This window comes from Typopeltis vanoorti, chromosome 4, assembly GCF_054136105.1.
Source record: "Typopeltis vanoorti isolate ZY-2024b chromosome 4, IOZ_Tvanoo_1.0, whole genome shotgun sequence".
NCBI classification, from domain to species: Eukaryota; Metazoa; Arthropoda; class Arachnida; order Uropygi; family Thelyphonidae; genus Typopeltis; species Typopeltis vanoorti.
This window is the reverse complement of record NC_143552.1, coordinates 159,418,268-159,443,936: the sequence shown is the minus strand read 5'-3', so window position 1 is coordinate 159,443,936 and position 25,669 is coordinate 159,418,268. Positions and strand designations below refer to the sequence as shown.

The 25,669-nt window shown below is 36.7% G+C and overlaps 1 protein-coding gene across 1 annotated transcript in view; it reads right to left on the bottom strand.

Moving 5' to 3' along the window:
• Window positions 1-25,669, bottom strand: part of LOC150107796 (RUS family member 1) — a 222,143-nt gene that overhangs the window by 143,961 nt on the left and 52,513 nt on the right. The window contains exons 4-5 of the mRNA XM_090391552.1: window positions 23,911-23,956; window positions 3,883-3,915 (exon numbers count right to left, since the gene is read on the bottom strand). Coding sequence (XP_090247678.1) covers window positions 3,883-3,915; window positions 23,911-23,956 — 79 coding nt within the window. The remainder of the gene's footprint in view (window positions 1-3,882; window positions 3,916-23,910; window positions 23,957-25,669) is intronic.

Below are 25,669 nucleotides of genomic sequence, written 5' to 3'. Positions count from 1 at the left end.
CTTCCAATTTCAAATCCTCTATACACTCTGGTGTCCTGCACTAGGGAGAAAACATCACTATCAACAATAACATAGTTAATGAGACTTTTCTTATTCCTAGCCTCTTCTCTCCATGTGAATTTGTGCACATTTTTATGTTGGAACATGGTGTTAGTAATAACCAGTCCATGTCCTGAGCAGAAATCCAACAGATATTGGCCATTATTATTAACTTTGCTCTTTTCTCCAAATTTTCCCAAAATATTTTTGTATGTCTCACAATCATTTCCTACTCTGCTATTTAGATCCACAACAAGGACCAACTTTTCATTTTTCATTGTGTCAGTTGCTTTTTCTAAAGCCTCAAAAAATTCCTCCACTTCTCCCTTAGTAGAACCTTCTGTGGGACCATAGGCAGCACAAATAAGTCTCATTGTCCAGTTCCCCATTCTCATATTTGCCCACATTACTCTACTTGACTATGGCTACTCCTTCTTTTCCTTGATTGTCATTGCCTGAATATAACATTTTGTATTTATTGCTCAGAAAGATCTCACCAGTTTTGGTCTTTTTTGTTTCAGTCACCCCTATTATGTCGATCTGGTACTTATCTAATTCCTCAGCTAGCTCCATTTCTTTGCCATTCAGGCTTCTTATGTCGATAGTACAGATCTTTAACTCTGGTGATGTTGAATTGTGGTGTGTTTTCAGATTTGTTCCAGTAGCTGACTTTTTGCTGTTCGCCCTGGTTCCCTGGCGAAAACAACGGGGGCCTTGTTTAACCGGGCGACGCCCCAGCCGGCATGAAATTTTGTCATGTTGTACCATCATTCTATATTTTGGTTTAACGAATAAGAATACAATTTGGTCGGCTAAATCCCAAATTGCCAGCCCATCCTCGTCCGTTCAGTATCCAGGTAGATACCCAACAGGGTGCACCACGAGAAGGTGAGGATTGGACATTAGGTCAGAAGCCCTGGTCGGTTCTCCGCATTCCTTTAAAGGCTATGTGGAGGTCTCCTCTCAGTTATACAGCTTTGACCCTTAAGCACCCCAAGAAATTCAGTCATTTATTGTAATTTATAGTAAGTATACTTAAATCTAACTATTTATAAAAATATAGCCAAGCATTTATGTTGGAAAAACATACCAAGATATTATCCCCAAGATATTAAATGTTATTATTATAAAATATTATTGTATGCTTCTTCCCCCAAGATATTATTAAATCTTATGATCTGATCTTCTGTAGTCTGACAAGACTATGGCCAATTACCTGCCTGGCTGCTCTCGAGCGTAATAGTGAAAGCTCTTCAGCCTTCTTGTAAAATGAAAATATATTTCAGATTCTGTTTATTCACTAAATTATAATTTTCAGAAAATAAATATGAAAAAAAACTGTTACAGTGAATGAAGAGTAGGATAAAAAATTATTTGGTTCACTGGAAATCAAATAGCTAAGGAATTTTCTAAAGCAGAGAATTTTCAGATCTTCAATATCACTGATTTTAATAAGGCAGCAATACTACAAAAACCAAAACACAATCCTGTTTTATTTTCCAGAAGAAAAATCATGCCTCTCTTTATCACTTTTGATATTCTGTTTGCTCACCAAGATCAATTTTTTCTCTTCTTAACTTTCACATATAGTCTGTCTGGAGTAAACACATCACATTCAGAGCCTCCTCAGCTTTAAAATTTTTTATTATTTTTATTAACATCTGATCTCCATGAAATCAGAGACTCATTGTGAGAGGTACAGATTATTGCACACAATGCTCATTCAACTGTGCCTTAAAATGATTCAATGTGTCTACACTCACAACACACTCAGACCATGCATTCCACTGACCAACCACTCTCCATGCAAAGAACATACTCCTCACTCCTCTGTTCACATCCTCTTTATAGTTTCCAGCAATGGCCTCTTGTTCTACCTCTCTCTCTCATTCTATGAAAAATCTCTTCCATATCAGCCTGATAACAACCCCTGACTAGCTTATATGTCCAATCATATCCTCCCTCTTCTTCCTATTCACGAGGTTTTGCAATTTACATTCTCTTAAGCTGTCCTCATACTCCAAATTCCAAAGATCACCGATAACCTTTGTGAATCTTCTCTGAACCCTTTCCAACATATCCTAGTCACCACGAAAACCCACCGACCAGATATGTGCAAAATAATCCATATGAGGCCTGATCAAAGCCTTATACAATGACATCATAACCTCTTTATTTCTACATCATTGCCATTATCTGATGTGATGTCTTCACAACTTGTGCAATGTCGCCTGAATTTCAGGTCCTTGTCATCACCACTCCCAGATTTCTCATTTCCTCTACTTATTTTAAAGTTTCCCCACCAAGTGGAGAAACTCTACATCCCATCATTGCTTACCAAATTTCAAACCTTACACTTTGAAAGATTGAACTAACAGTTCCACTTACTTGCCCATTCATTTAATCTATTCAAGTCCTCCTTGAATAGATTAGCATGAATCCAATTCTCTGTCCTACTTATCACCACTATCTATCACCTTCACCACAACTCCAGATATACAGATTGGCCTATAATTTGAAGCTACAGCTTTATCACCATCTTTATGGAGTAGAACAATTTGACCTTCTTTCCACTCCCTTGGAACCTGCTTGGTATCTTTTTCATTCAAACAGTACTTGTGTTATGCTCAGAACACACACACATTATAAATCTCAAATCTATATAAAGTTGGAATACTCTTCTCATATTGGGAGGAGGACACAAAATGAGCCATTCAGTTAATAGACGATCCTTTTCAAACTTTCTTCAATTACTTTCCTATAGATGCTCTGTTTCTGCATTCTGTCTTTTCTATAGGTATTTCCATGGATGCTGCTCCAATGAACTGGCTACTGTCATTTTTCAACTTTCTTTTAATCATGTATGAAAACAGGCTGCTGGTCAACATCTGTTATACAACTCATCTCAAAGTAATCCAAACCAAATTATCTTTCCTCATTACACATCTGTTCTTTGGGACACTCTTCCTCATTCCATTTTCCCAAGAATCACATTAACACATTTCTTTCTTCTCTCTAATGACTTGTCAACACACACACACACACACACACACACACACACACACACACACACACACACACACACACACACACACACAAAGCTAAAAGGTTTTCAGCCCTATTGTGTGTGTGTGTGTGGAGGTCGTGGGGAAGGAGATTGATATAAAGTATTTGACAAAAAAAAGAAAAACAAGACTTTATAATACTAATTAATGACAAAAGTCACTTAATAAAATTGTTCATTTGTAGAATTTTCGGCTATGTTTCATATGTCAAATAAAAAATAGTAATTATTAAAATAAAGAGTCAAAAGGCTTCAATTCGGCAATGCAAAATTACATAAGCAAACAAGATATTACATCCAGCATTACTTCAAATACATTTCTCCGGCATTTCAAGTTCCTTAGTACTGAAAGAGAGTTTCTGCTCTCTTAAGGTTTCTGCCTGGTCTCTGAAGAGAACTAACCATTTCGAAACAGCTGTCAGGCCAGTGAAACCTTATTAAAATAGATTAATAAAAGGTGAATATACAGATTCTTAGACGGTGCCTATGTCTATTAAGTAGTCCATACAAAGGCAACTCGTGAATGCCGAGGAGTGTATTCCTGTAAGCTCTCTGGCAAACTTACCTTATGAAACTTTCATAGTTTCTACATTTAGCTTTGAAATAATGCTGGATCTGATATTCACTTTGCTTATGTAATAATTAATATTTTTATTATTTTCGTATCTCTCAGCATCTAGTGATTAAATTTATTTAACCATGTCATATAGCCAAGTAAATCTGTTGCATCAAATATATATATATATATATATATCAATAACATGAGAACATTAACTCACCTCCATTTTTTTGAATCACAGTCTAGTTTTACCCTAAAAAAAAAAATTGATAATTAGATATTGAATTCATTTTCAGCATTTTTAAATATTTATCTGGATAGGCAGAAACATAAAAATATCAACTGTATCCTGAATCATGAACCAACAGAGCAAGTAAAACATACCAGCAATTTAGGCATTTTAGTGAAGATGGCAAATTAAATATGGAAATAGACAACAGAATTAGTAAAGTTCGCATGGTAGGAAGTCATATGAATAAATTAATATAGAATAAAAAAAAAATTAGTCAAAACACAAAATTAGCAGTATACAAGATAGTGTTCAATGCTATGGATAAAAATCTGTGTTAGAAATAAAACATTTGATCAAAGACTTGAAACCACAGATATGAGAGTTCTGAGAAAGATTAGTGAAGTGAAAAGATGGCATTAATGGCAATATCATGTTAAAAATGAGAATATTAGGAAAGAACTTGACACTATTAGCAGAGCTAATCTCAGATGTATCTGAGATGTTATCACTTGAACAGAACAGGAGAGGCAAGATTAGAAAAACAAGTGTTCTTTGCCAGGTTGGCAGGAAAATGACCCAGAGGAAGATCAAGATGCAGGTGGATTGATACGGCAAAAGTGTCTTAGAAGACAGAAATATAAGATCTGATAATGTTGGAGTTTTGACAGATAATTAATTTGGAAAAAAGTAGGTGATCACAAGTTAGTAATGGTGTAACTTTTCCATGTAGTCCTAGCATAATATCCTGTACACACCCTCCCCCCCCCCAAGCAAAAATAGCAATTTGATGATGATAATAGTTTATAAATGCAAAGTAATGTTTGAAGGTTTTTTCACTTGGTTATAAGATAAAGTACAGATGCTAAGAAATTCTATTCTTAGTGTAATACCTGGGGTGCTTAAGGATCAAAGCTGTATAACTGAGAGGAGACCTTCGCATAGCCTTTAAAGGAGTGCAGAGAACCGACCAGGGATTCTGACCTAAAGTCCAATCCTCACCTTCTCGTGGTGCATCCTGTTGGGTATCCACCTGGATACTAAACGAACGAGGATGGGCTGGCAATATGGGATTTAGTCAACCAAATTGTATTCTTATTGGCTTAAACCAAAATACAAAATGATGGTACAACATGACAGAATTTCATGGCAGCTGGGGCGTCGCCCAGTTAAACAAGGTCCCCATTGTTTTCACCAGGGAACTAGGATGAACAGTGAAAAGTCAGTTACTGGAACAAATCTGAAAACACACCACAACTCAACATCACCAGAGTTAAAGATCGGTACTATCAACATAACAAGCCTGAATGACAAAGAAATGGAGCTAGCTGAGGAATTAGATAAGTACCAGATTGACAATAGAGGTGACTGAAACAAAAAAGGCAAACACTGGTGAGATCTTTCTAAGCAATAAATACAAAATGTTATATTCACGAAATGACAATCAAGGAAAAGAAGGAGTAGCCATAGTATTCAATGCAAAATACGAGGCTAATTTTTTGATTGGCAGGCAGTCAAATAGAGTGATGTGGGCAAAAATCAGAATGGGGAACTAGACAATGAGACTTATTTGTGCCCATGGTTCCACAGAAGGTTCTACTAAGGTAGAAGTGGAGGAATTTTTTTGAGGGTTTAGAGAAAGCAACCTGACACAATGAAAAAGGAAAAGTTGGTCTTTGTTGGGGGATATAAATAGCAGAATAGGAAATGATTGTCAGACATACAAAAATATTTTGGGAAAATTTGGAGAAAAGAGCAAAGCTAATAATAATGGCAAATACCTGTTGGATTTCTGCTCAGGACATGGACTGGTTATTACTAACACCATGTTCCAACATAAAAATGTGCACAAATTCACATGGAGAGAAGAGGCAAGGAATAAGAGAAGTCTCATTGACAATGTTATTGTCGATAGTCATGTTTTCCAAAAGGCGCAGCACACCAGAGTATACAGAGGATTTGAAAATATTTGGTTTCAAATTTATTTGACACTATTTAACCTTGAGCAGGATAAAATTGAATTTCATTTTGAAAAGAAAAAGATGTAAGAAAGTTTTACAGTGAATAAAAGTTGAGCAGCTCTCAGATGTGAATTATAGACTAAAATACACAAAGATTATTGAAGAAAAAATGAAAGAGTTTGAGAACAGGAACCAAACCTTGCAAACTCAGTGACAAGCATTGAAAAAAACCCTGATTGATTCAGCCAGAGAGGCATGTGGTGAGGTTGTCTGCAAGGAGAGAAAAATCAGAACTCGTGGTGGACACAGGAAGTTAAAGAGGCTAAAGGAAAAGAAGAAAGCATATCAAAGTTCCTGGCAAATAAGTCGGCTTCTGCTCTTAGACAATACAGAAACAAATGTAAAAATGCAAAACACTGTGTAAAACTAGCTAAACAAGTCATGGGAAGACTTTGGGAAGAACATAGAAAATAAATATCAAGAAGGTGGCAAGATATTCTGGAGGTTGTTGAAGAAGCTTAGAAAAGGAGGAAAAAGTGCTGCAAAAGGAATTAGAGATGATAAAGGTGACATCAAAAAACAGGAGAAAATGATATCCTTGATGGTATGGAGTAATTACTTCGAAAAACTGCTAAATGAAAGAAGCAGTGGTAGCACAGTTCATAAAAAACATTCAATAGGCGTACAGTCAGCAATACATATCTATACTTGAAGTGGAAAAAGCGATCAAAGGCTTGAAAGGCGGAAAGGCAGTAGGAGTAGATGATATTAGACTAGAAATACTGAAGTATAGTGGTATAAAAGTCTTACAGTGCTTGCACTGCATAGTTCAGAAAGCTTGGACAGAGGGACGAATTCCCAATGATTGGAGTAGAGCTCTCATAGTACCCACATATAAAAGGGAAATAAAACTGAATGTGAGAATTACAGAGGTATTTCCCTGCTGAGTGCTCCTGGTAAGATTTATGCAAGTATACTTGAGAAACGGTTGAGAAGAATTGTGGAAGAAAAGCTTGGAGAAGAACAAGCTGGATTCAGTCCAAATAGAGGCTGTAAGGATCAGATCTTCACTTTACGACAAATAGTTGAGAAAGCATGGGAATATAACAAAGATCTATATTTAAGTTTTGCAGATCTGGAAAAGGCATATGACAAAGTGCCAAGAGAGAAGCTAATCAATATGCTAGTTATATGGTGTCAATGGGACATTATATCAAGCAATACTTAGTCTTTATTTGAGTTGTAAGTCAGCAGTTAGAACTGAAGGAAGTACAGGAAGATGGTTTAATGTTAAATCTGGTGTGAGACAAGGATATACATTATCCCTTCTGTTATTCATTATCTACATGAATTGACCAAAGACTAGAGACTGCAGATATGAGAGACCTGAGAAAGATTATAGGCATGAACAGATGGCATCAATATCAATATCATATTAAAAACGAGGATATTAGGAAAGAACTTGACATTGTCAGCATCCAAGGATGCGTTAGCAGAACTAATCTCTGGTGGATGGTCACTTATATAGAATTGGCAAGGAAAGATTAGCAAAACAGGTATTCTATGCAGATTGGCAGGAAAACGACCCAGAGGAAGTCCAAGATATAGGTGGATTGATACTGTATAAAGTGTCTTAGACAATAGAAATATAATATCTGATAATGTTGGAGTCTTGAGAAGTAACAGAATGATTTGGAGGAAAACTGTAGATATAAAGTTAGTAATGATGTAAATTTTTCATGTAGTACTATCATATCCTGTACACCCCCCCTTGAGGGTACATGGCAGGAATCTGATGATGATGGTGGTTTAACACTTGATCGAAGCATAAGCAAAAGAAGTATTTGCACATGAAGTAACCTCATGACTCTCCTACATGTATATAGAGGCTAATGACTTCACATTAATTGTCTTAGTATCCCATAATGCAATGTATATCCTTGTGGATATGTGTGATGCTATGCATTATGGGAAGGAGCCACTACTCAGACTGGTTTCGACCTTTATTGAGGTCTTATCAGTGGGAGCCAGACCCAGAAGTGATACCAAAGTTGAAGTAATGAAGAAGTCATGTTTCAATATACAAGTAGTCAAAAGGTAACACATCTTATTACTAAAATTCTCTGGATTAGAGAAAGATGTTTGAAAGTTTTTTTCACTTGGTTATACAATAAATTAAAGATGTGAAGAAATTATATTCTGAGTTTAATCCTTGATCCACGTGAAGTAACATAATGACTAAGCTACTTTTATATAGATGCTAATGACTTCATAGTAATTGCCTTAGTATCCAAAAGGAAGGGCAATACAGTTGCCAGAGAACGGGTCAGGAATTTAAGCTATGCTAAAAAAAAAGTGTTTTTTTTAATCGGTGAATAGACTGTTTTTCTACGTTTTTGTAGTGCTATTTCTGGAATACAAGTGTCCTTCAGTGGCTGTTTTTGAAGTTAGTTGTTGTCGTATAATGTGTATTTTGGTAACTGAGAAGACGGGGTCGGAATCAAATACATAATGGTGGAAGACAAGACAAAAATAGCATATGTTTTCATTAATTAGTTTTATTTTATTTATATTTAGTATACTTAAATGTCATCATCAAATTCCTGACATGCACCCTCAAGGGGTGTATAGGATATGATAGTACTACATGAAAAATTTACATCATTACTAACTTCCTATCTACAATTTTCCGTCAAATCAGTCTATTACTTGTCAAGACTCCAATATTATCATTATCAGATCTTATATATCTATCATCTAAGGCACACTGTACCGTATCAATCCACCTATATCTTGGTCTTACTCTGGGTCGTTTTCCTGCCAACCTGGCAGAGAAGACTTGTTTTGCTAATCTTTCCTCACCCATTCTGTTTAAGTGACCATACCACCTGAGATTAGCTCTGCTAATGCATTCCTGGATGCTGACAATGTCAAGTTCTTTCCTAATATCCTCGTTTTTAATATGATATTGCCATTGATGCCATCTGTTCATGCCTGTAATCTTTCTCAGGACTCTCATATCTGCGGTCTCTAGTCTTTGGTCAAGTGTTTTACTTCTGACCCAGCTCTAAGATCCATAAGTGAAAACTGGTTTGAACACTGTCTTGTATACAGTTAATTTAGTGTTCCGACTAATTTCTCTCTTATTCCATATGAATTCATTCAATTGACTTCCTACCATACCAGCTTTGTTGATTCTGTTGTCTATTTCCATATTTAATTTACCATCTTCACTAAAAATCGTGCCTAAGTAGCTGAAATGTTTTACTTGTTCCACAGATTCCCTGTTCACAACAAAGTTGACATTTTGAACAATTCTACCTATTTTCATTGTCTTTGCCTTTTAAATGCTAACCTTCATACCATATCTATTACAATAGTTATTCAATTTAGTCAGGGAATCTTGCAAACTTGTAGCAGATTTATTCAGAAGTATAACATCGTCTGCATAAAGCAAAGAGCTGACATTAACATCTCCAATTCTGATATCATGTTTAATACCACTTTCCTTCATAATGTGATCCATATAGATAATGAATAACAGACGGGATAATGTACATCCTTGTCTCACACCAGATTTACCTGTACATCCTTCAATTCTAACACCATGTTCAAACATAAAAATGTGCACAAATTCACATGGAGAGAAGAGGCTAGGAATAAGAAAAGTCTTATTGACTATGTTATTGTTGATAGTGATGTTTTCTCCCTGGTGCAGGACACCAGAGTGTACAGAGGATTTAAAATTGGAAGTGATCACTATTTAGTCTTGAGCAGGATAAAATTGAATTTCATATTGAAAAGAATAACATTTAAGAAAGTTTTAAAGTGAATAAAAGTTGAGCAGCTCTCAGAAGTGAACTGTAGGCTAAAATACACAAAGATTATTGAAGAAAAAAATGAAAGAGTTTGAGAACAGGAATCAAACCCTGGAGATTTAGTGGTAAACTCTGAAGAAAATATTGATTGATTCTGCCAGAGAGCATGTGGTGAGGTTGTCTGTAAGGATAAAAAAATCAGAACTCCCTGGTGGACACAGGAAGTTAAAGAGGCAGTGAAGGAAAAGAAGAAAGCATATCAAAAGTTCCTGTCAAAGAAGTTAGCTTGTGCTCTTAGAGAATATAGAGACAAATACAAGAATGCTAAACACTGTGTAAAACTAGCTAAACAAAAGTCATGGGAGGACTTTGGCAAGAATATAGAAAGTAAATATCAAGATGGTGGCAAAATATTCTGGAGGTTGTTGAAGAAGCTTAAGAATGGAGGAAAGAGTGCTGTAAAAGGAATTATAGATGATAAAGGTGACATGAAAACAGGAGAAAAAGATAACCTTGAAGTATGGAGTAATTACTTTGAAAAACTGCTAAATGAAACAAGCAGTGATGACAGCACAGTGGTAAAAAACACTGACGAGGCATGCAGTCAGGAATACATATCCATACTTGAAGTAGAAAAAGCCATCAAAGGCTTGAAATGTGGAAAGGCAGCAGGAATAGATGATATTTGACCAGAAATACTGAAGTATAGTGGTATAAGAGTCTTACAGTGGCTGCACTGCATAGTTCAGAAAGCTTGGACAGAGGGACGAATTCCCGATGATTGGAGTAGAGCTCTCATAGCACCCATATATAAAAAGGGAAATAAAACTGCATGTGAGAATTACAGAGGTATTTCCCTACTGAGTGTTCCTGGCAATATCTATGCAAGTATACTTGAGAAACGGTTGAGAAGAATTGTGGAAGAAAAGCTTTTGAAGAACAAGCTGGATTCAGACCAAATAGAGGCTGTCAGGATCAGATCTTCACTTTACGACAAATAGTCAAGAAAGCAATATAATATAACAAAGATCTGTATTTAAGTTTTGTCGATCTGGAAAATGCATATGACAAGGTGCCAAGAGAGAAGCTATTCAATACGCTGCAGTTATATGGTGTCAATGGGGCATTATATCAAGCAATACTTAGTCTTTATTTGAGTTGTAAGTCAGCAGTTAGAATTGAAGGAAGTAGAGGAAGATGGTTTAATGTTAAATCTGGTGTGAGACAAGGATGTACATTATCCCCTCTGTTATTCATTATCTATATGGATCACATTATGAAGGAAAGTGGTAGTAAACATGATATCAAAATTGGAGATGTTAATGTCAGCTCTTTGCTTTATGCGGATGATGTTATACTTTTAAATAAATCTGCTACAAGTCTGCAAGATTCTCTGACTGAATTGAATAGCTGTTGTAATAGATATGGTATGAAGGTCAGCAAGAAAAAGACAAAGACAATGAAAATAGGCAGAATCATTGAAAATGTCAATAACATTGTCAGCATCCAGGAATGTGTTAGCAGAGCTAATCTCAGGTGGTATGGTCACTTAAACAGAATGGGCGAAGAAAGATTAGCCAAACAAGTGTTCTCTGCCAGGTTGGCAGCAAAACGACCCAGAGGAAGACCAAGATATAGGTGGATTGATACGGTACAAAGTGCATTAGACGATAGAAATATAAGATCTGATAAAGTTGGAGTCTTGACAAGTAACACACTGATTTCGAAGAAAATTTTAGATAGGAAATTAATAATAATGTAATTTTTTTCATGTAGTATTATCATATCCTGTACACCCCTTGAGGGTACATGGCAGGAATTTGATGATGAACTTACAACTCAAATACAGACTAAATATTGCTTGATATAATGCGCCATTGACACCATATAACTGTAGCGTATTGAATAGCTTCTTTCTTGACACCTTGTCATATGCCTTTCCCAGCTCGACAAAATTTAAATACAGATCTCTGTTATATTCCCATGCTTTCTCAACTATTTGTCATAAAGTGAAGATCTGATCCTGACAGTCTCCATTTTGCCTGAATCCAGCTCGTTCTTCAATAAGCTTTTCTTCCACAATTCTTCTTCTCAACCGTTTCTTGAGTATACTTGCATAGATCTTGCCAGGAACACTCAGTAGGGAAATACCTCTGTAATTCTCACATTCAGTATTATTTTCCTTTTTAATATATGTTCACTATTAGAGTTCGACTCCAATCATTGGGAATTCGTCCCTCTGTCTAGGCTTTCTGAACTATGCAGTGCAGCCACTGTAAGACTTTTATACCACCATACTTCGGTATTTCTGGTCGAATATCATCTACTCCTGCTGCGTTTCAACATTTCAAGCCTTTGGTGGCGTTTTTTACTTCAAGTATGGATATACATTCCTGACTGTATGCCTGTTGAGTGTTTTTTACCACTGTGCTATCACTGCTTGTTTCATTTAGCAATTTTTCAAAGTAATTACTTCATACTGCAAGGATATCTATTTCTCCTGTTTTCATGTCACCTTTATCATCTCTAACTCCTTTTACAGCACTCTTTCCTCCATTCCTAAGCTTCTTCAACAACCTCCAGAATATCTTACCACCTTCTTGATATTTATTTTCTATGTTCTTGCCAAAGTCCTCCCATGACTTTTGTTTAGGTAGTTTTACACAGTTTTCGCTTTCTTACATTTGTCTCTGTATTCTCTAAGAGCAAAAGCTGACTTATTTGCCAGGAACTTTCGATATGATTTCTTCTTTTCCTTCACTGCCTCTTTAACTTCCTGTGTCCACCATGGAGTCCTGATTTTTCTATCCTTGCAGACAACTTCACCACATGCCTCTCTGGCTGAATCAATCAGGGTTTTCTTAAACTTGCCAATGAATTTCCAAGGTTTGGTTCCTGTTCTCAAACTCTTTTGTTTTTTTCTTCAATAATCTTTGTATATGTTAGTCTACAGTTCACATCTGAGAGCTGCTCAACTTTTATTCGGTTTAAAACTTTCTTACATGTTATTCTTTTCAATATGAAATTCAATTTTATCCTGCTCAAGACTAAATAGTGATCGCTTCCAATTTCAAATCCTCTGTATACTCTAGTGTCCTGCACCAGGGACAATAACATAGTCAATGAGACTTTTCTTATTCCTTGCCTCTTCTCTCTCCATGTGAATTTGTGCACATTCTTATGTTGGAATATGGTGTTAGCAATAACCAGTCCATGTCCTGACAGAAATCCAACAGATATTTGCATTATTATTAGCTTTGCTCTTTTCTCCAAATTTTCCCAAAATATTTTTGTATGTCTCACAATCATTTCCTACTCTGCTATTTAGATCCCCAACAAGGACCAACTTTTCTTTTTTCATTGTGTCAGTTGCTTTTTCTAGAGCATCAAAAAATTCCTCCACTTCTACCTTAGTAGAACCTTCTGTGGGACCGTAGGCACAAATAAGTCTCATTGTCCAGTTCCCCATTCTCATATTTGCCCACATTACTCTACTTGAGACTGACTGCATTCAAGAAGATTAGCCTCGTATTTTGTGTTGAATACTATGGCTACTCCTTCTTTTCCTTGATTGTCATTGCCTGAATATAACATTTTGTATTTATTGCTCAGAAAGATCTCACCAGTTTTTGTCTTTTTTGTTTAAGTCACCCCTATTGTGTTGATCTGGTATTTATCTAATTCCTCAGCTAGCTCCATTTCTTTGCCATTCAGGCTTCTTATGTTGATAGTACCGATCTTTAACTCCGGTGATGTTGAGTTGGGGTGTGTTTTCAGATTTGTTCCAGTATCTGACTTTTCGCTGTTTGCCCTGGTTCCCTGGCGAAAGCAGGGCCTTGTTTAACTGGGCGACGCCCCAGCTGGCATTAAATTTTGTCATGTTGTACCATCATTTTTTATTTTGGTTTAACCAATAAGAATACAATTTGGTTGGCTAAATCCCAAATTGCCAGCCCATCCTCGTTTGTTCAGTATCCAGGTAGATACCCAACAGGGTGCACCATGAGAAGGTGAGGATTGGACATTAGGTCAGAAGCCCTGGTCGGTTCTCTGCATTCCTTTAAAGGCTATGTGGAGGCCTCCTCTCAGTTATACAGCTTTGACCCTTAAGCACCCCATACTTAAATGTTTTGTTTGTAATTGTTTGTACGTTTACTTATATAGTTATACTCCCTTATACTTATTTAGCATTTAGTTGTGACACGAATTAGCGACACTATTTTGAATAATGGTGGCAGCTGCAGTTAAAATTGTAAATGACGTATCTCCAAGTCCTCCCCATTTAAGGACTCCATTTTGTGTGATATCATACAGGATTTTGTAGCATACGGGACATGCTGAATGTATGCATCCCGGCGAGTGTATATGTGGCATGTGAGAGAAGGGAGAATATATATATATGCGCAAAATGGAGGCAATCGGAGTAACTTGGTGAGTTAGAGATGACTATAATTGACCTCGTTGAGTCAGAGACGGGAGATTCTCCACGTAGAGAGATGAGTGTATGATAGAGGGCGAGAGAAATATGAATAAAATAATGAGAGTAGGGGAGTATGGAAAGGTTGAATGATTGTGAAGTTTTTGGAAATGGTCTCAATTGGGTGGATGAATGGCAAATAAGAGTGGCTGACTTGCAGAGATAGATGAGCTGAAAGAGCAGGTGGAATGTTTAAGGAATGAGATGGAATGTGTGAAAGATGAGGTTAGGTGAATGGAAGAGATGAATGCAAGGAGAATCAGAGTAGGAGTGAGAGAGAGAGAGTAATGGGAATGATAGAAGAGTAGAGAATACGAACAGTAGAAGAGAGAGAATGAGAAAGAGTTATGGGAATGGTAGAAGAGGAGAGAATAGGAACAGTAGAAGACAAGGAATGAGAGCGAGTTATGTGAATAATAGAAGAGAAGAGAATAGGATAAATGCTAGAGAGGGAATGAGAGAGCGATATGGGAATGATAGAAGAGGAGAGAATAGGAACAGTGGAAGACAGAGTTATGGGAATGATAGAAGAGGAGAGAATGGAAACAGTAGAAGAGAAGGAATGAGAGGAATGCAAGGGAGCACTGGAACCAAGGATAGAGTGATGTCAGGAAGGCAGGTAAATAGGTGAGCACAGAGAGAAAGAGTGAGGGATGCGTGTGAGCAATAGGGTGGTAAGAGGTGTAATGTACGGGGACTCAATGATCCATGGTGTTCAAGATAGGATGCATGAGGAGTGTTTGCCTGGAGGAATGATAGAAAGTGTTGCTATGGCAATTAAGAGTGGTGAAAGGTTGGATGAGATGATTTTGATGGTAGGAACAAATGACTTCAGTGGTAATGTAAATTGGGCAGCAAGAGATATGAGATTCTTGCTTGAGGTTGTACGAAAGAAGACACAGAGAGGAAAGATAGTGCGCGTGTTGCCTAGGTGTGATAGTGACAAGCTGAGCAGAAGAGCAAATATTGAATAACATAATAGCTAGAATGTGTCAGAAGAGAGGATTGGAATATGTGGATGCTTGGAGGGCATTTGAGGACAGAGAGGAATTGTATGTGAGAGACTGCTTGCATTTCAATGAGGAAGGGCTTAGGCATCTGGAGAGATTGCTTTTCTTAACAAGTCAGTGTGTCAATGCAGGGAAACTAGAATGCCCAAGGTGGATGGTAACAGGGGTGGCCTCTTGTGTGAAAGGGTACTTGGGAGAAGGGGGAACGACATCAAGTAAGGCTGAGCCCAGTGGAGTCTAGAGGGGATAATGCTGGATATAGAAATAGTGGCATTTTTTGGCTTTATACTAATGCCAGGAGTATCCGGAATAAAGGAGAGGAATTGGTAGCGCTGATAGCATCAGCCTGGCCAAAGATTATTGGGATCGCTGAGACGTGGTTGACAGTAGAGGATATAATTACAGAAATAGTTGGGTAGAGCATTTTTCGGCAGGATAGGAAGGGAAAGCATGGTGGTGGAGTACTGCTTATGATAAGTGACGACTTATGTCCTCTAAGAGTGGAGTCTTTGGAAAGCAGTGATGACACTAATGATTTTGAAAGCATATGGTGTGAGGTAGAGGTGGGCACAGGATATTTAGTGGGGTGTTGCTACAAACCAAGGAGCACAAAGGGTGGGGACCAAGAGAAGTTTAGACAGTTGAGCTTGGCAAGTGCAAGAAGAATGACTGTTATGGGAGATTTTAACTACAGCAGTATAAATTGCAGAGAGGAAGATGCATGTAGCAATAAGGAAATGAAATTTTTAGAATTCTTGAGGGACAAATGTCTTAGGCAACATGTAATAAAGGGAACAAGCAAGAGTTTGGATTTGGTCACAGCATCAGAAGAGTTGATAATAACTGAGGTGACATCTCTCACCCCCAGTTGGAGAGAGTGGCCATGTGGTTTTGACTTGGAAGATGAATAAACATGTAGGATTATCACACAGATGGAAACTTATGTGGAATTATAAGGAAGGTGATTATAATATATGATTAGTGCTTGGGAAAGTGTGAAGGAATATTTGTTAGCAGCAATAGTAAGCTGTATTCCACGAGTGAAGAAGGGGACACAATTTGGAGTAAAGTGGATGACAAACAATATTAAACAGGAACTGCATGTGAAAAAGAAGCTATGGAAGAGATATAAGAAGACAGGTGAAGAGAAGATGCATGAAGAATATAAGACACAAGCCAGGAGAGTAACTAGTATGGTAAGGAAGGTGAAACTGGAATATGAGAAGAGATTGGCCCTAAGATCCAAAGAAAATCCTAGGGAATTTTTTAGCTAAGTGGCCAGCAGGAAGAGAAATGACTGTGGAAGAATGATATTGTGGGATAAAAATGGGACTGGAGTGACTGATGCAGAGGACATAGTGGAATTGTTCAATGAACACTTTTATTGGAGTAAATTTTAATACTAGAGGGATAGGGCAGGTTCGAGGTTTTAGAGGTGCAGGAGGAGAGTGTGTTCCAAATACTGAATACTCTGGATGTCAGTAAAGCTGTGGGACTGAATGGTATTTCACCATGAGTTTTTAGAGAATATGCTAAAGAACTGACAGATCCTTTGACCTGGCTTTTCAATGAAAGTCTGGCTGTATAGCAACATATCCTCCAGAGAATGGAAGGAAAGTAAGATAGTGCCATTGCATAAGGGCGTTAGCAGACTGGTAGTGTCTAATTATAGGCACGTTTGTGTGTCATTAGTAGTTGTTAAGATCTTGGAGAAATTAGTGAGGATTGGGCAGATGAGGGTAATGTTATCTGTGAGAGTCAACATGGATTTGTGAAGGGGCAATCTTGTTTTAGCAATATGCTAGCCTTTTATAATAAAGTTACAAGAGCAGTACATGAGGGAAAGGCATATACTGCCATTTTCTTGGACTTAGTGAAGCCATTTGACAGGGTGCCACATGATAAGCTGATATATAAGTTGCAGCACATGGGTCTGGATGTCAGGTTGGTCAACTGGATTCAGGATTGGCTATCTGATAGGTTTCAGAGAGTTGTGTATGGTGGGGCAATTTCAAGGAGGCAGAGGGTTACAAGTGGGGTCCCGCAGGGCTCAGTACTGGGACCTATATTGTTTAACCTTTATATCAATGACATTGTCAGTGGATTGCAAGAGGATATTCAGTTGTTTGCAGATGCTGCAAAGCTGAGAAGGGTTATTAGTAATAGTGCAGATATGGTAGCCCTGCAAGAGGATTTGAAAAAGCTAGACAGATGGGAAAATGAATGGGGTATTGGTTTTAATGCAGCAAAATGTAAGGTCTTGAGGTTTGGGACACATTGATGGGATGCTGCATACTCTATTGGAGGATATGTTGCTATACTGGAGGAAGTAGGGGAGACAAGAGATCCGAGGTTGATGATTGATAGAAACCTAAAATTTAGGAGACATATTGCAAAGCTGGTGAAGGTAACACAGAGGATTGCTGCAATAATGAGGAGGACACTGACCTGCAGAGATAAAAGGGTTTTCATTCCATTGTATAAGTCTCTGATCAGACCACGCTTAGACTATTGTTCTCAGATTTGGTCCCCAGGATTTGAAGGGGATAAATTAACCCTGGAAGTTGTAAAAGGAAACTGTGAGCAAGAGGGTGATAAGTGGTTTCTTTGAATGGAGGGTGGTTGAACCATGGAATGCATTGCCTGATAGAGTGGTGAGCAAGAACGGTCAATTAGTTTAAGGAATGGTATGATAGACTTTGTGTTTCCAAGGAGGGACCTTCCACGATGAGTCTTGATAGACTTTGTGTTTCTTAGGAAGGACCTCCTAATGAGTCTTTTGACTCCATGGGGACCTGAATAATAATAATAATGTAATGCATATATCCTTACGGACATGTATAATGCTATGCATTATGGGAAGGGCAACTACCAGACCGTTTCGACATTTATTGAAGTCTCATCAGTGAGAGCCAGACCCAGAAGTCTGATAAAAGTAGTCTATCCCATAATACAATGTATATCCTTATGGACATGTGTGATGCTATGCATTATGGGAAGGAGTCACTACTTAGACTGGTTTCGACTTTTATTGAGGTCTCATCAATGGGAGCCAGACCCAGAAGTGATACCAAAGTTGAAGTAATGAAGAAGTCATGTTTCCATATACAAGTAGTCAAAAGGTAACACACCTTATTACTAAAATACTCTGGATTAGAGAAAGATGTTTGATAGTTTTTCATTTGATTATACTATAAATTAAAGATGCCAAGAAATTATATTCTTGGTTTAATCCTTCATCCAAGTGTACACAAATAAGAATTTTGTGTATGTGCATTGCATTATGGCATACTAAGGAACTTAATGTGAAGTCATTAGCCTCTATATACAGGTAGCCCATTCAAAACTATAGTACGTTGGTTTGATGCTACCCACTTGGCCATCCAGACTAAGAAATGTGTAATATAGAAATGTGGTAATATAGATTTAAATGAAGAGACGATGTCTGGGGGCAAAGAAAATGAAAGTTGAATAATTGACAGACAACTACCTTATGTAATATATAACAGAGGGGATGTGAAAATCAACAGTGTTAAATTTGAGAATTTCATCAAAGGATGTTGGGCAGGTATGACTTCGCAGCTCTGGTTGGTGATCTCATATATATATATATATATATATATATATATATATATATATATATATATATATATATATATATTGATCCCCACATAAAAAACACACACAGACACATCATGTTATAGATCACAAGTAATAATAACATGACAGTGCTATGTGTGTGGATCAAAAAGAAGAAAGATATCTGTTAATGTGCTTTGTATTAGGGAAAAGAAAAATAGTATGAAAAAGATTGATTTAGAGGATAGAGGCATTATGAAATGAAGAAAGATGATGATCGAAAGTTGTAGTGAGTTTGGAGTTGAACTATATTTGAATGTTGACCAGTAGCTGCCCATATTTGCATACGATAAATGGAAAGTAAAGGAATGGTGTTAACAAGTTCAATGGTTCAGTATCCATGGAAATAGCTATAAAAAGAATAATGCATAAAAAGTGTCTATTGGAAAATGACCAGAGGTAATCAGTGAGTGAGAGAGAGAGAGAGAGATAGAGAGAAGGGGGGGGGGATCATCTATTAAGTGAATAGTTCCTCTTAGCTCTCTTCTGGATGCGATCAAGTATTTTGAAGGAAGTAGGTTTTGGTACACCACCTGAAATTATTATTATTATTATGTAACACCTCCAGGGAGTCCGAAGACTCATTGTGGGAGGGCACCTATTCTACTACTTTCTATCTCCACCAACTGCAACTACCTTCATCATCAACACCAACGCCATCTACCGCCGACCACCACCACTAACATTTTTGCAGACAATCACAAACATCAATGCCCACAGCGGGATTCGAACCCGCAGCCTTTTTGCTGGAGAGCGGATATGCTAACCACTCGGCCAACCAGGCCAGCAAATGTAAGAGCAATATTCTAAAGTTAATGGATTTGGGATTTATAAAGCACTATGAACTAAGAATAAGAGATAGTTATTTAGACTGAAAAAGAATACTAGGCTTCGTGGAGGCTGAAGAGGCAAACTATGGATGTGATGTTTTTATGCCAGGATGGGCTAGATGTGAAAGTCAATCAAAAAGAAATGCTGATCCTGGTTGGTGAGCAGAATTATCAAAACTGAGGGAGAGTAAGGATGGTTTTCTTACAAGAAATAATTCAGGATTCTGTTTTGACAGCATTAAAATTCACCAAACTCATCTCCCTTGAGAATGGCAAAAAAATTAGTGATTAAAACAATGGACACAGAAGATGATCTTGATGCCTGAATCATCTGAATACTATAAGTTCTTTAAATGGAGAAGAGGAATGGAGTCTACTATCATCCACAAAGCTATGAACAGGACTGGACATTAGTGAGAGAATTATACTGAGGAAGAGTTGGTAAAAAGGATAGAGACTTGGGTACTCTGGAATTGATGGGAAAATCAGATGAGAGGAAACCATGCAATGAATGACTAGAGAGGAAGAAAATCCCTAACAAAGAATAGGAGGAAGACATAATTTTGTAGGACTGGACTAGGCAATGCCATGGAATGAGTACACCCATAGGAAAACATGTTATATATTCTCTTTTCTTTGTTGACGATCAAGTAATTCTTGCAGAAGACAGGAAGATGTGGCATATCAGATGGAAAACTGTTGTATACATAAAAACATTAGGGCTTGAAAGTCGATCTGTTAAAAACTGAGTATTTTGTAGCCAGAAGTTATAATACAATAAATCTGGAATTACAGATGAGAACTATAAAAACGGGGTGCTTAAGGGTCAAAGCTGTATAACTGAGAGGAGACCTCCACATAGCCTTTAAAGGAATGCAGAGAACCGATCAGGGCTTCTGACCTAATGTCCAATCCTCACCTTCTCGTGGTGCACCCTGTTGGGTATCTACTTTGATACTGAACAAACGAGGATGGGCTGGCAATTTGGGATTTAGCCGACCAAATTGTATTCTTATTGGTTAAACCAAAATAAAAAATGATGGTACAACATGACAAAATTTCATGCTGGCTGGGGCGTCGCCCGGTTAAACAAGGCCCCCGTTGTTTTCGCCAGGGAACCAGGGTGAACAGCGAAAAGTCAGCTACTGGAACAAATCTGAAAACAAACCCCAACTCAACATCACCAGAGTTAAAGATCGGTACTATCAACGTAAGAAGCCTGAATGGCAAAGAAATGGAGCTAGCTGAGGAATTAGATAAGTACCAGATCGACATAATAGGGGTGACTGAAACAAAAAAGACCAAAACTGGTGAGATCTTTCTGAGCAATAAATACAAAATGTTATATTCAGGCAAAGACAATCAAGGAAAAGAAGGAGTAGCCATAGTATTCAACACAAAATACGAGGCTAATCTTCTTGAATGGCAGTCAGTCTCAAGTAGAGTAATGTGGGCAAATATGAGAATGGGGAACTGGACAATGAGACTTATTTGTGCCTATGGTCCAACAGAAGGTTCTACTAAGGTAGAAGTGGAGGAATTTTTTGACGCTCTAGAAAAAGCAACTGACACAATGAAAAAAGAAAAGTTGGTCCTTGTTGGGGATCTAAATAGCAGAGTAGGAAATGATTGTGAGACATACAAAAATATTTTGGGAAAATTTGGAGAAAAGAGCAAAGCTAATAATAAAAAAAAAGAGCAAAGGAGAAAAGAGCAAAGCTAATAATAATGGCAAATACCTGTTGGATTTCTGCTCAGGACATGGACTGGTTATTAATAACACCATGTTCCAACATAAAAATGTGCACAAATTCACATGGAGAGAAGAGAAAAGGAATAAGAGAAGTCTCATTGACAATGTTATTGTTGATAGTGATGTTTTCTCCCTGGTGCTGGACACCAGAGTGTACAGAGGATTTGAAATTGGAAGTGATCACTATTTAGTCTTGAGCAGGATAAAATTGAATTTCATATTGTGAAAAGTAACATGTAAGAAAGTTTTAAAGCGAATAAAAGTTGAGCAGCTCTCAGATGTGAACTGTAGACTAAAATACAGAAAGATTATTGAAAAGAAAATGAAAGAGTTTGAGAACAGGAATCAAACCTTGGAGATTCAGTAGCAAACTCTGAAGAAAACATTGATTGATTCTGCCAGAGAGGCATGTGGTGAGGTTGTGTGCAAGGATAAAAAAATCAGAACTCCCTGGTGGACACAGGAAGTTAAAGAGGCAGTGAAGGAAAAGAAGAAAGCATATCAAACGTTCCTGGCAAATAAGTCAGCTTTTACTCTTACAGAATACAGAGACAAATGTAAGAAAGCTAAACAGTGGGTAAAACTAGCTAAACAAAAGTCATGGGAGGACTTTGGCAAGAATATAGAAAATAAATATCAAGAAGGTGGCAGAATATTCTGGAGGTTGTTGAAGAAGCTTAGGAATGGAGGAAAGAGTGCTGTAAAAGGAGTTAGAGATGATAAAGGTGACATGAAAACAGGAGAAAAAGGTATCCTTGAAGTATAAATAAATATAAAATATAAAAAAATATAAAAAATATAAAATATAAAATATAAAAAAATATAAAAAATATAAAATATAAAATATAAAAAAATATAAAATATAAAATATAAAAAAATATAAAAAATAAAAAATATAAAATATAAAAATTAAATATAAATATAAAAACAAATGCTTTCACGTATCTGGGCTCCACAATGGCTAGATCAATCCAATGTGAAATGGATGTGGCATTTCAAATAGATTAAGTACATGTATCATTTGATCACAGAGAACATGACTGATGAATGAGCACTGGACTCTCACTGACAGTCGAAGAAAAAAGTAAAAGTTGCAGAATTGGATGAATGGCAAAAACTATGAATGGCCTTTGCCACCTGCAAATGCTATTCAGAGTTTATCACATAAGTTGGTAATTAAATTGGAAAAGATGGATTATATAACACATTGGCAAGTTGGATAGGATGTTAGCTATCTGATAGGCATCAGTGAATTCTATATGGGGTAGCAGGCAACAGAAAATTTAAATATCAGTAGTCCCAAAAACAGACCTCTGTGACACACCACAAGTAAATCACTAGTGGTGTGTCACAGGGGTCTGGTTTTTGGGACCACTGATATTTAACTTTTATATTAATGATATTGGAAAAGGTTTAAATGGGAACATGCAACTGTTTACACGAGGCATGTGGCTTTACAGTATAATTTCAACAGAATGTGAGTAAGTAAGTGGGCAAAGTACCAGTTCACTGTTGTAAAGTAAGTTTAAAATCTAGAATGTAAAAACAGGAAGAATACAATTTCTGGGATATCTTAGAGACAGAGAAGATTAGTGATCTGGGCAGTGATGAGGGATAAGGATCTAAAATTTAGGAGACAAACTGCTAATGTGAAGCCACCCACCGAAGCATATCACTGAGCATCGAAGTGACCATACGGCATCTGTGGATGTCCAATGAACAGAAGAAGATAAGTGAAGAGTCACAATGAATTATGACAAATTATGATATGTACAGGACACACCAACAAGAAGCATAAGTAAGGAGGTTATGATTTCCTTGTCAGTGAGTTGTCACAGCCAGACCTAATACAATGGCCACAGTTAGCATTTGTTGCTCTGACTGTAAATCCAAAATAACCAACCAATCAGGCTGCATATGGATTCCATATGCAGTTTGATTGGCTGGTTATTAAATTGGGTCATCTGGTTTTCAAAGTTATAAGGATATATTGGAAAGAGTCAAGAGAATTGTCTAAAGAGGTGATTCAGTATGAAGAAAGAGTGAAATTCAATCTGCAATCTTTCAATTGTAGAAATTCAATCGGCACAGTATTTCAGAGGAGAAGGATGAGGGGAGCTGTGATGAAAACATAGAGTTGGTAAGGAGCTGTTAAACAGATTAATGTAGAAAAGAATTTTTCATATAATGAGGAGTGGGATACAACAAGAGGCCATCCTCTAAAAGCCATATACAACTTTTATAAGGAGGATGTAGGCAGAGAAGTGGAGTAGACTTTTTTTGCATAGAGAGTGGTTATAAAACAAAATGCTTTGCCTGAAATTGCAAAGACAGTGAATGAGTAAGGCAAGGGTTGACAACAGGATCTCAATGGGTCTTCTGACTCCATGGATGCCTGATGATGAGAATAACTGATCACAGCCTACAAATGTTACTCTGTAATTAAACATACTGTAGATATGATATACAGGCATTTATGAGTGTTAGAGTTGGTATATCAACTTAACTTTTCAAAAGCATGAATTAATTACCCCTGATTCCAAGTAAAAAGAATTCTTCCTAGCATTCCTGTGCCATCTATGGGGAAAAAAAAAATGAATAAGATCTTTAGAAAAGTTTACACACAAACCAAACAGCTTTCTTTTTTATTCTTTTATGCATACAAAATTATTTCAGAATTATTGATAATTTAATGCAATTCCAAATGAGATATGAAAGAATGAAGACCTCATTTGTGAAGCTATGAATTTATTTACAGCTACACAAATTTAAATACAACAAAAGGTAATTTAATTAAAATACAAAGAAGAAATTTATTTATGCATAAATTAATATATGTTGGCAGAATTTTCTAAATATGTATATTGTAAATAAAATTCTAAAAGCAATATACTGTATTTGTACTGTTATTATGGTGCATTTTTATATACCCAAATCATGTCTATAATGTACTTTCAGTGCTATTATACATGTTTCTTTCATTTTCAAAGTAAAAATGTCTGGAAATGAAATACCATTTATACTCAGTGGCAACAGAGATATTCTGCCTAGTCAATATGTATTTCTTATATAGAGAAACCTGTGGAGTATTCATAACTATAGAATAACATATATGCCACAGTAAATAACTTTTTATTATGTAAATATTTCGTCTTAAGTATCACAAGATATCATCAGTACAAAAATAGGAACTGAATTCAAAAAAGTAGCACGCATGCTTAAATTGGAATCCCTGTATGAATACAGGGACTGTTAAACGTGTCATGTGTTCATGGATTAAACCAAATGGGTTGAAATTAAAACAAATTAAATTAAAATATAACACATACATTTATTTAATGCAATTGAAGATAACAATTTCCCAAACTTTTGGAATAGTGAGACAGTCGTTCCAATGAAGATTAAGTAAGGCTTCATCACTTTCTTTATATAAATGTTCATGTTTATATATGGATCGATGTAGCAGCTTAGCATTTTGCCAATGGATCCTGTGGTTAGTGTTTTTGATTCTATGTTGTGCAGGGGCAGATTTGTGAGGTTTGATAAAGCAGATGTGATCTTGATGTTCAGAGATGCATTTATTTATAGATCTTCCTGTTTGTCTAAAGTAAGACAAGTTACAGGAACATGGTACTTCATATATGTCAGGTTTACCATGGCAAACTCTCATCATTGGTGAGAGTTTGTCTTTTGGACAAAGTAGTAAGTTGTGAATTTGGTATATGTTTTTTTTTTTTTTTTTTTTTTTTTAGGTAGCAATGAGTTGATATTTTTTCATAATTTTTTCCACATATTCAAATACCTGTTGGATTTCTGCTCAGGACATGGACTGGTTATTACTAACACCATGTTCCAACATAAAAATGTGCACAAATTCACATGGAGAGAAGAGGCAAGGAATAAGAAAAGTCTCATTAACTATGTCATTGTTGATAGTGATGTTTTCCCACTGGTGCAGGACACCAGAGTGTACAGAGGATTTGAAATTGGAAGTGATCACTATTTAGCCTTGAACAGGATAAAATTGAATTTCATATTGAAGAGAAGAACATGTAAGATAGTTTTAAAACAAATAAAAGCTATCAAATGTGAACTGTAGACTAAAATAAACCAATATTATTCAAGAAAAAATGAAAGAGTTTGAGAATAGGAACCAAACTTTGGAGATTCAGTGGCAAGCACTGAAGAAAACATTTTGATTCAGCCAGAGAAGCATGTGGTGAGGTTGTCTGCAAGGATACAAAAATCAGAACTCCCTGGTGGACACAGGAAGTTAAAGAAGCAGTGAAG